Raw genomic sequence first — 16858 nt, 5'->3', positions numbered from 1 at the left:
GCTTTAAGTTGTCATTGAGCGCAGATTTAAACTCTGCACAGATCACTGTAACATGCAAACGTAGCTGCAAGTGGATAAAGAGCTACGAAAGGAAAGTCAACACATTGCATTCGAAAGCAAGCCGAGACAATTGAGACACGCGCTTTTTGTCCGTGTGTTGTATCACGCCCTTCGTCATTCCTTCTCACGAGCCTGACTTGCCGTTATCTCCCATGACAGGCCGTCCTACCCCACCATATTCGGCGGTGTGAGCGCGTTGACTCAAGCGCAGATGGAAAAAGTCAACGGCTTCTCCAACGTATTCTGGGGCTGGGGAGGAGAAGACGACGACATGTCAACGAGGTAAGCTAACCGCGCTACAAAGTTGAAGCATAGGCTGTACCTAAGGTAGCCTAAAGGAGCCTATGCATGTAAGTATAAGCTGCGCGGGATTGCGACGCCACCAGATGAATTTTAATTTTCTCTAGGTGTCTGGTGGCGTTAGGCTTTTCTTCGCCGCATGTGCTGGTGTGAGGAGCGCGGAGAAACGGCACGAACCAATAACTATGTAAACTGGCTTGTAGCATAGCGCAAGAACAGACTACGCAAGATGAAGCACCAAACGGACGCAAGCGCATGTGTTCGTTTGGTGCTTCATTTTTTGTCCTAGTCTGTTTTTGCGCTTTGCTATATATACAAGCCAGCTTACTATGAGCCACCAAGTCCGAATGGGTACTCTTGTCAATTAACTTCGCGTGGCAGATATCGCGAAGCTCTGTAAAATGAAATTAATGAATGAATATATGAATCGATCAAAGGATAAATAAGCTTCTTGTCCAGACATAGGCTGCACGGCCACCTTCCACGCTAAAAAGGCAATGGCAGCAGTTTGCTTGTAAAGAAAACATTTATTAATGTTATCTAGGCTCGTTTGCGGGTCGAACGTTTTTTGGTGGCACGAGCACCGAGTGAAACTCTTGTTTCTTTTCCGAGCACTTCCGGTCGAGCACTCACTTCCGGTTTTCCGAATATTCAGAAAAAGTCTTCTAAAAAAATAAATATCGACGGTTCTGGTTCACGAGTTATATACGATACATATGATATGGGAGAATAACTTGACTTAAGATCTGTAAGAACAATTAATGAAAGCTAATTCATCGAGTTCACTGAAAGATTGCGAGCAGATGGAATCGTTGCACACCTGGAGGAGCAGATCTCAAACACGCGCTTCTTTCGGCGTGGCCTCCGAGATCCGCTTTGGCGGGGCGCGAAATAAAAAGTTAACCCAAGCAATACACCAGGCCAGACGAACGCCGACTTCTGAGTGCCACTGCACCTAGGTCACGGATTAGGGTTGTCTCCAGAATTTTTTTAAAAGTGGTCTTCGATGCCGGTTTGTATGCGGCTATATTAGATAAACGAAATAGCACGCAAAATTAGGGGTGTGCGAATAGTGAAATGTCATGTCCAATCGAATTCGAGTCGAATTGTGCCGAATAGTGGCCAAATATACGATTACCGAATCGAATATCGAATACAAACGATTTTATTGAAAACTGAAAGTAAGAACAAAGAAATTAAATGTCACCACGTGATGGCGTGGTGACAGCTTTATCATGCGCTTGCTCGGGATATTTTTTTTTTTCAGCTTTTATGGGCACGCAGGCATGTTGAAAGAGCCGCCATTTCCAGCCAGCAGCGCCACTCTTAACCTCCTACGGTAGCTAGTTTTTTTTCTTTTCCCCTATGGTCTCGCAATACGGCTCATATGACAACGGTAATGTTGTGCTTCATCGTCATGTGTGCTCTGGGCCCAAAAATCTTTGGGCGCCATTTAACAGCAGCGTTTTAACTGCGCGCAGAAACTATGGGAGTTTCTGAACGAATGGTGCGGTGCGGCAGTGGCGACTGCACAGCGTGAACAAATTTTCACATATGAAGCCAATCACCGAAGGTTTCGCGGACCAAAGTCAGGACGTTTTACGGCGCTTGGGGCATGCGTGACCGAACTATGCAAGAAGTCCGTGCCTTTGCTTCCAAAGCGAAGTCGGGAAGGTGTTGACGGTTTTCTCACGTTTTCTTTACTTTTGAGCCGGTGAAGAGAGAGAGAGAAATAGATGAAAAGGAAAAGGCAGGGACGTAAACCGACGTAAACTTGTTGTAATAACCGGTTTGCTACCCTGCACGGGGAGGGGGAGGGTAGGGGTCAGAAAGAGGACAGAGAGAGATAAAATAAAAACAAAAAATATATGGAAGTTTTAACGAAAGGCATATTTTTACGACGTTACCGTTAGATTTAGCCACCGGCCCACCCTAACCAAGTTGCACCATTGTCCATTGTCGCGTTTTGGATATTCATCCTGTCGAATTATTCGGAACTTCGAATACTAACTATTCGAAAGTCGAATCGAATTATTCGATTCGAAACTCGAATATTCGCACACCCTTACGCAAAATGTATTCTGCACAGTTACCCTCAATTGAACGCTCTCGTGTACCTAATGCGATCGCCTCCTGGTGACGCTCATTTGTTTGCGATAATGTCGTCTCTTTAGTCGCTTTCGTAGAGTGTCACTGAATGCCTGATTTAATGAAAACCTTCGCATAAAGAAATTCATTCAAGGTAACCTTTCTGTGTATTGTTAACTCTAAAGCAAGAAAGCTCGCATAGGCGCATGATTGTGTTCTTCCTAGTATAGCATGTTTTGTTTTTTTCGAACTCGCTCCAGTTGACGCAGCAAAAAGAAATAGAAATGCCTGTGACTTAATGCAAAGGACATTGATACGTCATAAACATGCGCGACTTTACTAATACGGTCGAGCATACGCAATAAGTAGGGCTGCGTGCTCTCGGATAAATCCGACAAAAATTCGATAAACACGCCGGTAAAATTTTTGACATTTTGGATTTATCCGATAAACTCGGATTTTAACGGACGATATGACCCTGTTCCATTATTTACCGAAAGGACATGTTCTAAGCGGTCATTGATAAATCGGCCGGTTCGGCCGATATAGACTTTACCTCACGTCGACAGTATCTCGTAAACCGCACCCATCGCACAATTAAAAAAGGGCTTGTCGCGCACGGAGCGAGAGACGTCAACGTATATATATACATAAATATATATGTAGGGCCTCCGGGAGCGCGAGACGACATCCTCATATACTGTCCTATGGCGGCCCTGGGGCGCGGCAGACGACATCGAATATACGGACTTCGTAAAGTATGCTTGCGTCTATTACAACAAGCTTTAAGGTTGTAATACGCGCAAACGTAGGTGTTTTTATTCAAGTATTTGTACTCGTCTGTATATGTACTTGTGCGTTCAAACCTTACAGAAAACTGAAATACACTTCGTGTGTTCTGATGTTTTCGTGTTCAGATACCATTTCATCATTTCAAGATATTGGAGTATTGATAATAATGAAAAATTAGACTCAAAATTTTGGAAAATTGGGCATTTGCGAGAAACAAACTCCGATAAAATCCGAATTTCCACCAGAAAATAAACTCCGAAAAACACGCTCCGAATTTCAAGAAAAATAAACACCGTAAACACCCAAGCCTAGCTATTAAAAAAGCAATAAAAGATTAGTCTTTCGGTGATTCCTAACTTGCCACATATATAAAAATTTAAAGCTAGACGCTGCCTCTCTTTTGGAGAGTGTTACCGATGTATTCACTGTACGCTGGCGAGTATCCGTATATTAAGATCATTTATTGAAATATCGAATCGCAGGGTGCGCTACAGCGGCTACACGCTTGTGCACGCCAACTGCACCATCGGACGCTACGTCGCCATGAAGCACGAAGAACAAAGTCCAAGCCAGACAAGGTAATGCACGCTGCATGATTTCACATTGTCACTACTACGCCGAAAGACGCATGAATGCATGCGTAAGAAGTAGGGGTGTGCGAATATTCGAAAATTTCTAATAACGAATCGAATAGCATTCTATTCGATTCGGTACTCGAATCGAATAGGGCATATTCGAAATACCGAATATTTTCGAATATTTTAAAAATATTTTTCTATTAATCAGCAACGACGAAAAATGCTCGAATGAACGAGACGTTGGATCAGCGAGGGGCAACTTTTCTTGTTGTCGTCACCGAATTACCCAGATGCATGCAGCCCATATACTTACGGCACTATCGACGTAATATTTATCCCAGGATGAAGGCGTTTTAAAACTCCAGTGTAGCCGAAGCGACAGTGTCGTCAATCCACTATATGGCATGAAATGACATGATATGACATCAATGCCATTTATGATAATGTGAACTCATGCAACTTGTTTAATATAATGTAACAGTTTTATTTAAAAGTTATTGACAAAGTACCACCTTCAATGCTGTTGTCACTGCTATATTTCAACCTGCAGTTATAAAATATTTCGAAGGTTCTAATTGCTGCTGTATACGAGCTTGCCTCACCGTAAATAATTGCGGTATTTCTTTTCGTTCAAAATAGTCGTATTAGGGACACGGTAACGTTAAAAAGTGTACGTGCAAGCTAAAAGTGCCTATTGTTATTTTGTTAAAGCTTGCGAATATTTGTTTAAAATAATATGTCGTGGGATTCTTGTGTTTTAAAATTGTTACCTTACCAGTCTAGGGCTGCTTTAAATATGGTAGTCTTACTATTCGAAAACTATTCGAACAGTATTCGATTTGTATTCGTATTCGATTCGGTGTCATCACTATTCAACTCGTATTTGATTCGGTTCTAAAATTCACTATTCACACACACTAGTAAAAAGACTCAACCAGACAAAGATATTGTGCATGGCAGTTTCAGTTACCATTTGTGCAGCCTCATGTAATATCCAAATCATGCTCTTCAGGCAAAAAATGAAAGCAAAATCGATCCATGTCACAATCTGTCTTGCTAGCCGCGGTACAGACCTACATTTAAATGTGTTTTAATGTGGTCTCATAATTAAATTGTATAAATAAATATGCACAGAACATAACCTCATGCTCAGTACGGGCATTGTGCACCTACACAATTTTAGCATCTACACCATTTTATTTGTGAACGTTGGCATTTGCTGACAACACGGCATGCCAGATCTGAGTCCCGTACGGGCTGTAAAGTTTATGACAGTGGCTTGCGACGTTTGCTCATACAACCTGCTTCTCTGCAATTTCGTCTAATTCAAAACGTGGCTCGCCATATTGCTGTCCTCTTTATTCAGTCCAGATAGGTACATGGAACACGGTAATATGTAGTAAACGCGTAAATTATTGCCTCTATCAATCGCAGTGTTACCGACACACAAGCAGTCGAGGGGGCAGAAATCTTGTGAACAGTTTTCCGTAAGACGGAAGAGCATAATGGAGTCTTTTAGCAAGTTACCTAAGTACGGTACGTAAATACGGTACGAAAATACCGTACCGTTCATCCTTTATCGCTCGTTGTGCTTTAGCCGTTCCAGTGAGAGTGCGTCACCCGAACGACAGGTTCCTCGTTATCGATGCGTACGCTGAGCCAGCAGTGAGGCGTGACAACCCCATAGTAAGTTTTGAAAAAAAAAAAAAGCATTTGTGGTGTTGGAATGCCTTCACTGAAATCAGGAGCGGCAAAAGCACAACGAGCGAGAAAGGAGGAGAGAGAGAGAAAAAACTTTATTTTTGTCCTTGCTCGGGTCAAGGGAGGCGGGTACCGGGAGACTAGCCCTATTGGAGCCCCCTTCCTCAGGCGGCGGCCAGACCTTGGGTCTTGGCGGCGTCTTCGGCCAGCCGGACTGCCCAGAGTTGGTCATCCGGGCACGCGCTGAGCAGCATAGCCTCCCACTGTTCGGGCGTCGTTATCCTAAATGTAAGGTTGGTGCTGTGTTTGATGGTGTGTGTCGCTGCGTGACATACCCAGATAATGTGGCCGAGGTTGGCGCGAGCCGCCCCGCAAGCTTTGCATTGTGGTGTATACACGTCTGGGTATATGCGACTATACAGCATGAGTGTGAGGAATGTTCGTGTCTGTAATAATGGCCATGTTGTCGACTGGTGCCTATTTAGCGACTTGTCAGGGGGTGGGTCGGTAGAGTAATACCACGGCCGCTACATAAAAAAAAAACAGCTTTTATGTAGCGGCCGTGGTAATACCATGCCGTAATTCCGTACCGTATTTCCGTAACTTGCTAAAATAATTTAAAGAAGTGTTGCGCCCAGGGGAATTGAATCACCTGTAGCTGTAAATATTAAGGCTATACAGCTAATTAGCACCAGTAGCTATAAATATATAGGCTATACAATGAGTGGTACTCACTCACTCACTCACTCACTCACTCACTCACTCACTCACTCACTCACTCACTCACTCACTCACTCACTCACTCACTCACTCACTCACTCACTCACTCACTCACTCACTCACTCACTCACTCACTCACTCACTCACTCACTCACTCACTCACTCACTCACTCACCAGTTGATGGAGCATAACATTGCGGTGTTTCTTTCTTCCAGGCACCGGCTTATCAGGCGCAGCTTCTTCCGCATTTACAAGGATGGCCTCAACAGCCTCAAGTACAGGGTGCTAGACATTGTCTTCAAGAAGCTATACACCCACGTCATGGTGGACCTCTTCCAGCACACCAAGCCCAAGTGAACAGGGAAAACAAAAAAAAAAAAAAGCCCATAGTGTGATGAACGTTATACGAACGACGTGAACGCGAGAGACGATCCTTCAGCATTCTGTCAATTGATTTCCCAGCTTTTTGTCCCCCTTAGTTGTCGGTGCTACTCCTACTATGTGCGTATAAAGACGTTTTCAACATATTTATTGTACACATCTGCAGTACAGAATCACATCAACCAAACAAAATGAGGCATGACTATTTGTGTGTTGGATCGCAGAATGACATATGTTGGTGTGTTGACATAGATAGGAAACCAAAAAACATTGACTGAGAAGAAAAAGATGGTTTTCGCCTTCAAATCATCTTAGGCGAATGCATAGGGGACGTACCTTGTAAGCAAGAGCGTTGGAAGGACTTTGTCTTGGCAGGGGTGGGGTGCAAACCTGTGTTGCATCGCGGCTTGGGGAGGCGGAGAGCGCTAGTGTAACTTGAATGGAGGCAAGTGCCTCTATTGCACTTCTCTGCCGACACATATGCCTGTGAGTTTTTTGTGTAAGGAGTCAACTGTCACCTTTCAGGGAGCTAATGAATGTACACAAGAAAAGGCAAGGAGTGTAAACCAAATCCAAAGGCGACGCATTGCCTGAAAAGACTGCCAAGTAGGTATATGAGCCTGATCTTCTACGTGTTTGGCACGCACCCACTTTGGGTAACTGGCCAAGAAACGGATAGCCTAATACAAATTGACTTAGATAATTTGTATTACTTTTCAAAAAAAAAAAAATTATATTAATCGATATAACGGATACTGACAACTTAAGAATACAGATCAAGACTGTCTTGATTCAAATCATTTTTTCCACCGCGGAGCAAACATAACTATAACAACGTCCTCATAGTGTTCAATTGGTTCGTCTTTGTAACAAAGACAGAAAATTAAAGCAGCTCCGCACTGGTGGTGCCAAGCCTGAAGGAAGTGCGGAGCTGGGCAGCCTTCTTTGTTTCTCTTCGGTTTTCTCTTTATTTCCTCCTCTATTTCTTTTTCTCTTTTCCAGTTTTTTGTCTTTTTTCTCTTTATTTCTATTTATTTCTGTTTTCTTCCTATTTTCCCTTTCTTTCTCTCTCTCTCTATTTCTCGCTTGCTTACTTTTTTTTCTATTTTTATACGTTGTTTTACCTGAGTTCAGGTAAATACGACCGCCCAGGCCTCTGAAGTGCTCCGCTATCATCATCAAGGCGCTCGAAGAACAAGAGGAAGAAGACTTGTCCTTGGCGCGAGGGCGCACTCAATATGCTACAGATGGATATATGGTTTTGCCTGCGTTACGCCAAGCGATGACAGCATACGACAGCCCGGGCCCCTAAAGTGCTCCGCACATAATAAAGACGGAGGGGAAGGCGCCAGACCACAAGCTATATGCATGTAATAGTTTGGACAAGGGACGCGAACGCGCATTGCGTTCGCGTCACAACTGTGTTCGTCCTGTGTACTTATACTCTGATGTCTCGTCCCAAGCCCAGTTTAAGTTACCATAATAATGTCTTACCAACTAGCTCCTCCCCCCCCCCCCCCCACCCTCTCCCATTCACGCTCTTTGGGAGGCGATAGCGTAATTTTGTGGATAGAACTTCCTCTTTTCATGTGGAGAAGAAATTCCTACGCCAAGGGAGCAAGAGGCGTCGGTACTCGTTTACACGAGTAATTGAAGAGTTGCCAGAGTATTGATTTAATGCTCGCCTTCTGAATCTATCACCATTTATGAATGCGGACACTGGAAGAATCGCTAAGATTAGGCATTGTGCTTCGCGTGGTGCTTCGTCTTCTGGAGACGCCTGGCTTGGTGTGATCGGCTTGCTTTACACTCCGCGAGAGCGCGTGCTTTCACGGTTATGCATGGTCATAAAAGACGAGGAAGAAGTAAAGAAGAGTGCTGTCCGGGAGCGAAAAGCAACCTGGTCCAAAAAACACGGAAATCGCGAAGCTCGCATCCGACCTACTCCACCCTGGTACGTCTCTTGTAAACATGTATACTCCTTGTTAACAGACAAAGACTATATATGACGTTACTAGCACGTTACTTCGTCGGCACGGTTACGGGCGGGCCTCCTGCTTGACTCTAGTCCCTTGGAGAGAGTACCTATGGCTGCAGAAATAAACAGACCGTTACGCTTGCTCGCTTACGAGTTCTAAGACCAAATATGTAAAGGCGTAGCCATATACACTCCACTTCTGATAGCAATGAGTCGTTTGCATGATTAGATACATTGCTGTTCAATAGAGTTCCTCGCCACAGTGACCTGTTGCTAAACGCCTTCAGTGCGCCGCGGAAAGAGCGAAACCTTTCGCCGGCACGGTTATGCGACGCGCACCGTCAGGTAGCTCCTCTGCACCGTGACATCGTTGGCGACAAGCAGCTTTCAAACACGCCAGATGTTTCCTGTGCATTGTCATTCTCTCCTGATTGGACAGACACGTCACACATATAAATAGCCACAGGGTCCCAAAGATTTCTGAATTTGTGAAATGCAATGCGACCACGATATGAGGATTTTGTACGTGGATGTCAGCATTGAGACCAGGAAATCTGTACGCTAATCCTTGGCATGGGCGGTGAAACGTCAAGTGAAGCCTACATCGAAATTTGATCGTGAACGAGTAAGTGGTTTAGCTTTAGGAGCTATCGGCTTCTCTTGTGACTCGACGTTTCAGATAGTCATAGCAAAAACATTGACGCACTTCGTTTCGAAGACGATATGCAGCGCTCTTCCAGCCGCATTCTGTTACGGGGCAGACAAGGCCAGATGTCCGGTTAATTAATGAAAATATCGGCCAGTACCGAAGGCAGCGCACTCAGAGGACCACGCTAAGTGACGTCACTTCAACTACCATATTTATTTGCATACGACCAGTACCCATTAGCACTAAGCAATGTCGTCTAGCGTTGGCTAAACTAATATCATTGGCTAAAGATAGTTAAACGATTGCCAGCATTGGCAGCTGTCGGCTATCGGACCTCATAGAAAAACATTGTCTTATTTCAATCTTAGTCCATTGAGTTAACCAACTTTTCATCGTCTTCGCCATGTGCTCTTAGGAGCAGCTTTAACAAATCTTTGTGTGTGTGTGCGTTCGTGTTTGTGTGTGTATGTGTATGAGTGTGTTTGTACAGATCTTGGTGGCGGCGGCTGCGCTGTACGCGAAAAACGCCGACTCCTGCCGTTTTCCAATAATTGATGCTCCCTCGATCTTGGGCTTGTCGGCGACCCTACGTTTATGATATGGCAATCTGACCTTCTATCGAGGTCACTTGACATTACGCGTTGGCACATTTCATTGTTGCCTGCACATGAACACATGACCGTCGTTGTTGCCTGTAGCAACTGAAGCGCTGCACTACTAGGCACGTTGATGAAGATCCAATTCCCGACACGGAGGAAGGAAAATGTTACGAGTGAGCATTGCGAAATAAATAAATAAACAAGGTGAAGAAAGAAATAAAGAAAGTAGTAGCTCAGGCACGCACACGCCGAGTTTCGCTTGCCTCCATATTCCTGGTAGAGGAAGGGTTCCGGAAGTTTTAGCACACATTTAAGCAGAGCACAAAAATAGGACTACGACTATCGAAAGAGCAACATGCACACAGCAAGCGCTGTCTCGCATCTGGGGCCTTTAGTATGTTAACGCGTTTCTTCCAGGCACCAGATGATGACGGTGTTAAAGGCTGCAGCTCGCCACAGCAGAGTAAGGACTCTAGCGTGGATGGTGCTCGTCGTCGTTGTCGTAACGCTGCTGTTCACTGAGCACAAGGTGGTAGACCCAGAAATCGGCAATCCCGAACCGTTCGTGTACACGGACGCTACTCGACGGAACCTCGGCGACCGCACGCGCTCCCGTCACCAGCGACGTGCGCCGCTCAAGGTTACACCTGGTCCCAACTTCTGTTCGGTGAACTGGAAAGGAGGCAGTAAGCTTCGCAGCATGTTTTAACGAACGTCTTTTACCGTTAACAAGCGCTGCGATCGTGCTATGTGTAAGCTATGTGTTCATGCGGAACCTTAACTACGTATCAATAACGCCTTTTTTGTTGTGTGTTACTTCGTCTCTCGTCCCTCTTGCTCTGGCTGACGCTACTGTTTCTCCATTCGGAAGCGTTCTCTTTCTTTCGGAAGTCCTTGTTATTATTCCAAAGAGTTGCAAATTCTTATAGGCCATTCGCAGGAAGCCGACAGCAATACGCTGCTCTCTCTCTCTCTCTCTCTCTATATATATATATATATATATATATATATATATATATATATATATATATATATATATATATATATATATATATGTGAGCCAGATCCATTAAACATGTCCTGCGTCAACAATCGTGGCCAAAATAACCAACACGAGCACATTGGCGAAAAATTGTTGCAGCAGGCCAAACCATATAGGCGGTAGCAAAACCCTTCATTTCTCTCACTTTCACTTAAAGTGGACTTTGCTCTCATACTCGTTTAATAACCGCACCGTCACTTTCTTGTCACGTGTAGTTCCTGGTGTTACGTAACAGAGAGGCCGCGTTTTCTGCGCGCCGGGCGCGATCAGTTTCGATTTCGCCCTTAAAATTTGGTGATAGATATCTCAAATTACGCGCAAATTTCGCGATTTCCAAAAACAATGGGTATGTCATAAATTGGCGCGCAATACAGCTTTTTAATAACTGCCCTCAAGTCAATCAGAAAAATAGGTAATTAAACAGTTTCTCTTAATTAGTGTTGTCAAAATTATTTAGTGGCGGCAAAGTATTTCCGCCTCGACATAGAGTAAGGGTGCAAAAATGACTGGAGCTTCGCTGTCACAGATTGTGATAAAAAATTTGTATTGCCTAAAAAAACGCACATAATGCACCTGCATATAGTTTACGTAGAATAAATGTTTTTTACGAGATACGGAGTAATCTTGGAACGCTGCGCTGCAGTGGCCGGAGTTCAAATGCCGCCGTAGAACACTGTTACTTATTTATTTGTTTATTTGTGTCTGTAGGTTTGTTTGTATGTTTACTTACTTACAAAGTCCGCGTATCTCCGCCGACCTTCCGTTAGCTCCCCTTCGGGAGCTGTGCAGAAGCCGTCACCTGATCAACTCTGCGGATTCAGATCAACTCTGCAGACAATCTTTCTGAACTATCCCGGCCCCGGCGGCCGCATTTTCGAGGGTGGCGAAAATGTTTGAGGCCCGTGTATTTAGATTTAGGTGCACGTTAAAGAACACCAGGTGGTCAAAATTTCCGGAGCCCTCCACTGCGGCGTCTCTCATAATCATATCGTAGTTTTGGGACGTTACACCCAAAATTTATTATTATTCTTTCTGAACTAATTGTCCTATACGGCCAACGCAATAAGCGCCGTTTCGACGGTTGTATACCCGTGGTCGCACGGGCGTTTCGCCTCGGCGATGAACACAAACCGTCTTTTCCTTGCAGCCTACGATTAGTGCTCGTTAATAATGACGCGGCTCAGTAATTACTTATTCTGCCAGTCCCGCGTTCTCGCCTAATAGCGTTACTCGTCGTAGGCGACTTGCTGCACGTCAGGAAGGAGGGTCCACCCCTCTCGGTCCTGGAGAAAGCGATGCCACACGTGATGCCCGGCGGTCGCTGGTTTCCGACCGGGTGCACGGCCCGGCACCGAGTGGCTATAGTGGTGCCCTACCGGGACCGGCTGAGCAACCTGCAAGCCTTCCTGCAGCACATGCACCCGTTCCTCCAGAGCCAGCAGCTCGATTACGGCATATACGTCGTGGAGCAGGTGTGGACGTCACCTTTAAATCCCACGGAAACGCTTCACATAAGCGGTCCAAGTCCTGGCCTTCCGTATTCCATAAGAACGTTTACGGTATGCCGCAAACTGTACGAAATTTACGAACTCATGTGTAGAATACTTTTGCTGAGTGAGCGAATAGGGGAGTGAAGTGAGCGAGTCCGTTAGAACATTAACGGCAGCCTGCGCGAAACACGCAGCACAGTCACAGCGTAAGCAGGAGGAGCGGGCAGAATCATAATCGTAATTTATCGGTGCGAATAGTGAGATGTCACATACGTATAGCCATCGCCTCGTCTAGAAAGGAAGCCTGTCGCGTTCGCCAAATACCTGCTGCTCTTCCCTTCTTCGTTGTTTTCCTTTCCCTTTTTATCTTTTACGAGCTGTCAGCTGGCCCATAATCCCTCGCATAGTATACCTGAAGGCACCCAGTCTGCCAGAACGAGACCCTCGCTATGAATGAACGAAAGAAGGGAAATTAAATGGCTCTCTTTCTTTGTTAGACAACAGCCTTAATGAGAACAAACAATCAAGTCAAGGAAAGTATAGGGGATGTTATTTGTAGTAATTCTGATATAATTATGAAGAAATTAAAGTGGACAAAAGACAACTTGCCGCCGGCTCGCACCGAACCTGCCATTTCCGTGTGTTGTGCCAGGACGCTTAGCTTCTTGGCCCAGAAGCCCGTCATATGCAGTGTCTCGGCGAAATGCATGCAGCAGTACGACGATACCTGTTTTATTGTTATGCACCCGCCCCATCAACCAATTAATTGCGATTAAATAATTATTTGGAAAATTGGATAGTTAGAATTTCCCCACACAAGGCACTATACTGCCAAGAAAATCAATTCCATTGCTTGTCGAACGTGTGCCTCAGTGCTACAGTAGACCTGCCGAGGAGGGGAGGGGGGAGAGAAGGCCGGGCGCCCCGCCCCCCTGACTTTAAGCCCTGCTGCCGAGGCAGTGACGTCAGCCTTTGTAACCCCAGGCAACAGTCCAGAAAGGAGGTGCTCTCCCTCTCGATTGGAAAGGCCTAGCATATAGACCTTTTCACAGGAGAGAAAAAACGCCGCCTTGCTGGGGTGCGCACGGGAGTTCAAAGACTGACGTCACAGCCTCGGCAGGGCATTTTTGGGGGGTCGCGCCTGTTTAGCGCAGCCCCGAGAGGATTATGGCGGCGCCGAGGGAGCCGTCTATGAAAAGGTCTATAGAAGAGGCAACCGCCGTCGCAGCTCGAGTCATCGTTCACTGAACACGTTCATGAACTCATCGTTCATGCACTCTTTCGCACAGAACGACGCGGATGGGTTCAAGCGCGCGAAACTGTTCAACGCGGGCTACGAGATTATCAAGGCGATGCACAATCACAGCTGCTTCATTTTCCACGACGTGGATCTGCTGCCGGAGAACAGGCGCAACGTGTACGCTTGCAATAAAGGAGGCCCCTTCCACTTGCCTACCTGCATCGACCAGTGGAAATACAAGTGAGCTAGCGTAGCGTCAATCTTTTTTCCGTTCAATGAATATGGAAAATCTATGTATATTCAAACGAAGGTTGTTACAAAATCACAGTCTTGCCGCAAGGGCGAAGCAATGAATGCGACAGCAACAAATTGTAATGTTATACGAAGTAAGCCTGGTAGCTAACTACTTTAGACGCAGTCTCGCGTAACTCTACAAAACGCTGGTATAAGAGAATACATCCGCTCCAGAGAGAGAAGTAGATTTTACAGACTCTGCTCGTTGAGAACGCAGCACGTAGAAGGGTATACGAGCCGTCCGCTGATGCCTGTTGAGATAGCGCACGCGCCAGTGATCGCGACCGAGCCATTATACTCAAAATTCACAATTGCCGCTCGAGCGACAGCCTCCCCCCCCCCCCGGTTACGTTAATGCTCCTTCAAGATGGGCGGAGCGTTTCCTCTCTCCTTGAGCAACATTTGACGGCATCGCACACGGGTTGATGTTATCGCATGCACCCTCCGAGAAACAGAGATGGGCCGGTTCGTTTGATCTCTGCTTCAGCCGCGTTCGTCGCCCCCGCTCGCGCGCTTTTACCCGCGGGCAGAACATACGACGCGTGTGGGGCATGCTATCGATTTGAACTTTATACGGAACATGACGGCGACGCCAACGGCAACAACCCGTCGAGAGTGTCCATATCATCGCTATCGCAATAAAACTCGCAGATTTCGGTGACGGCGTCGTTCGCGAAAAACCCGGCGCCGGCGAGCGTACAGAAATTAGGCTCTCAAAGGTGCGCCAGTCGCATGCGTATTCGTACGCGCCGTTTTCCAATAATTGATGCACTCTCTCGATCGCGGTTTCGTCGGCTATCGGCCGTTTTCTGATATGGCTGTCTGATCTTTTATGGAGTTCACTTGTCATTTTCGCGTTGCCACATTCCACTGTGGCCTGAATACAAACGCATGGCCGTCATTGTTGCCTGTAGCAACTGAAGTGTTGTGCTGCTAAGCACGCTGATGATGGTCCAATTACCGGCATGGAGGAAGGAAACAGTTAGGAGGGGGAAATGCCAAAGAAAGAAAGAAAGAAAGAAAGAAAGAAAGAAAGAAAGAAAGAAAGAAAGAAAGAAAGAAAGAAAGAAAGAAAGAAAGAAGAAAGAAAGAAAGAAAGAAAGAAAGAAAGAGCAAGATGTACGTCAGGCACGCGCAAGCCTGCCTCCATTTTCCCAACAGAGCAAGGGCTCTTGAATTTCTTTTTTTTTTTTTTTCTTTTTTTTTTGGAATACGATAGCTCTTGAATTAGGTTCAGTCTTGCTCTGTAGTGGGCATTTTTGGCGCCTGTGTGTATGCGCTGTCTGCACGAGATTTCTTAACCGCGCCATCTCGCACGCAGGGTTCTCTACTCGAGCATATTCGGAGGTGTGTGTGCCATGCACATCACGCACATGGAGAAGGTCAACGGCTTCTCGAACTTGTTCTCGAAATGGGGTGGCGAGGACGACGACATGTCGCGCAGGTGCGTTGCTCAGGGTTGAGGGCTGTATACACTGCAGACTGCTGCACAGGAAAGGTAAAATGCGCATCTAACATGCGAAGGGATGACAAAGCCTTGTAATCCCTTCCCATAGCTGTCCGTTTTACCTTTTTTTTTCGTATTATTGATAATCTATTGCGTTCGCCTACAGCTGGGTTCGGTCACGTTTGTGCGCGTTATATACGTGTGGCTCAGCCAATAAACTTCTGTCGATAGTCAGCGCCGTGTTGCGTCCATTTTCTTCGCCTTTCGTCTGTGTCTGTCGCACTCTTAGCCGCTATGAAGATTTTACAGGGTCATTCCATGCAGCTGTCCCACCCCTGGCACTCGACTATCTGCGATCGCCATGAACAGCGCAAAAAAAAAAAAAAACGACGCAAGGGGCACAGAAAGGATTGACAAGAACAAGCCTTTCTTTCAAGCTTTTAATTAGAAAAGTATATATATATATATATATATATGTATGTGTGTGTGTGCGTGTGTGTGTGTGTGTGTGTGTGTACAGATATATATATATATACATACACACAAAGCACACGACCACACAGTGCATGCGCAAAAAAATTTCTGCCGCACCCTGCTTGTGCCCATTTCAAAACACACTCACGGCACATCCTTAAAGATATACCAAGCGAATGAAATTTCTTTCTCGTGCAATGTCACCGACGCCTGACTTACACATGCTTGCAACAATTTGAAGATGTGTAATAAAACCGAGTGGTGGGCTAGTTGGTACCGCATGTCTTATGCTTTAGCGCAAGGAAACACGAGTCCACACGGGTTTATTGCACATGGACACAGCATATACGGTCAAAGCATGTTGTGACCATGTGCAATAAACCTCAGTTATAAGTAGCGCTGTGCTCTCGTGTTTCTTTCCGCAAAACCATAAGATATGAGGATGTGTGCCGCCTCCACAAGTTAACGTGCTCTTCGGCTTCTGTGTCTGTACAAAATAGACACAGGGGACAAAGACACAGGAGGCGGTGCACTGTGTACGGTCGCGTGCTTTGTGTATACAGTAAAAGCTCTTTAATTCGGAAAATCTGATAATTCGGACATGTTTTCCGGTGCCAGCAAGAACATTCGTTGTTTAATGGCACCACACTCTCGTTAGCTCGGTCATATTTCGCCGGCTGGGAGCACGCCTAGCGCGAAGCGCCGCAAATGCGTGACGCAAACGAACGAAAGCGGAATTCGTGGACAGCCGAAACGAGGCGGCGCTGTCTGCGTTGCCGTCGTCATCAGAGCGGACAGTACGGTAACGCCGCTGGTGACGTTTCGGCTTAATTAAGACAGTGGGGTCTTGAGCCGCAGTTATATTGTGAACAATGTCCCGAATGGTGAAAATTGCGGCTCTCACTGCTCATATGCAAAGTAAGCACAAGATCAAGAAACTGATAGTGTATTGACGTAATAGACATTTATTTATTGTTTTCTTGATGATTTCGATAATTCGGAGTTCGGTTAATGCGGACGTTTT

General features: G+C 45.8%; 2 protein-coding genes across 2 annotated transcripts in view; both read left to right on the top strand.

The window, feature by feature from the left end:
- Nucleotides 1-346, top strand: part of LOC119381179 (beta-1,4-N-acetylgalactosaminyltransferase bre-4) — a 6689-nt gene extending 6343 nt beyond the window's left edge. The window contains exon 3 of the mRNA XM_037649134.2: nucleotides 220-346. Within this exon, the coding sequence (XP_037505062.2) occupies nucleotides 220-346 (127 nt within the window). The remainder of the gene's footprint in view (nucleotides 1-219) is intronic.
- Nucleotides 347-10328: 9982 nt separating this feature from the next.
- LOC119381592 (beta-1,4-N-acetylgalactosaminyltransferase bre-4-like) lies at nucleotides 10329-15376 on the top strand. Its single transcript, XM_037649367.1, has 4 exons — nucleotides 10329-10533; nucleotides 12129-12361; nucleotides 13669-13859; nucleotides 15235-15376. Exons 1-4 carry the CDS (start codon nucleotides 10329-10331, stop codon nucleotides 15374-15376), a joined length of 771 nt encoding a protein of 256 aa, XP_037505295.1.
- The last annotated feature ends 1482 nt before the right edge of the window (nucleotides 15377-16858 follow it).

The sequence above is a fragment of the Rhipicephalus sanguineus genome, chromosome 2 (genome assembly GCF_013339695.2).
Source record: "Rhipicephalus sanguineus isolate Rsan-2018 chromosome 2, BIME_Rsan_1.4, whole genome shotgun sequence".
Taxonomy (NCBI): domain Eukaryota; kingdom Metazoa; phylum Arthropoda; class Arachnida; order Ixodida; family Ixodidae; genus Rhipicephalus; species Rhipicephalus sanguineus.
This window is presented reverse-complemented; position numbering and strand designations above follow the sequence as displayed.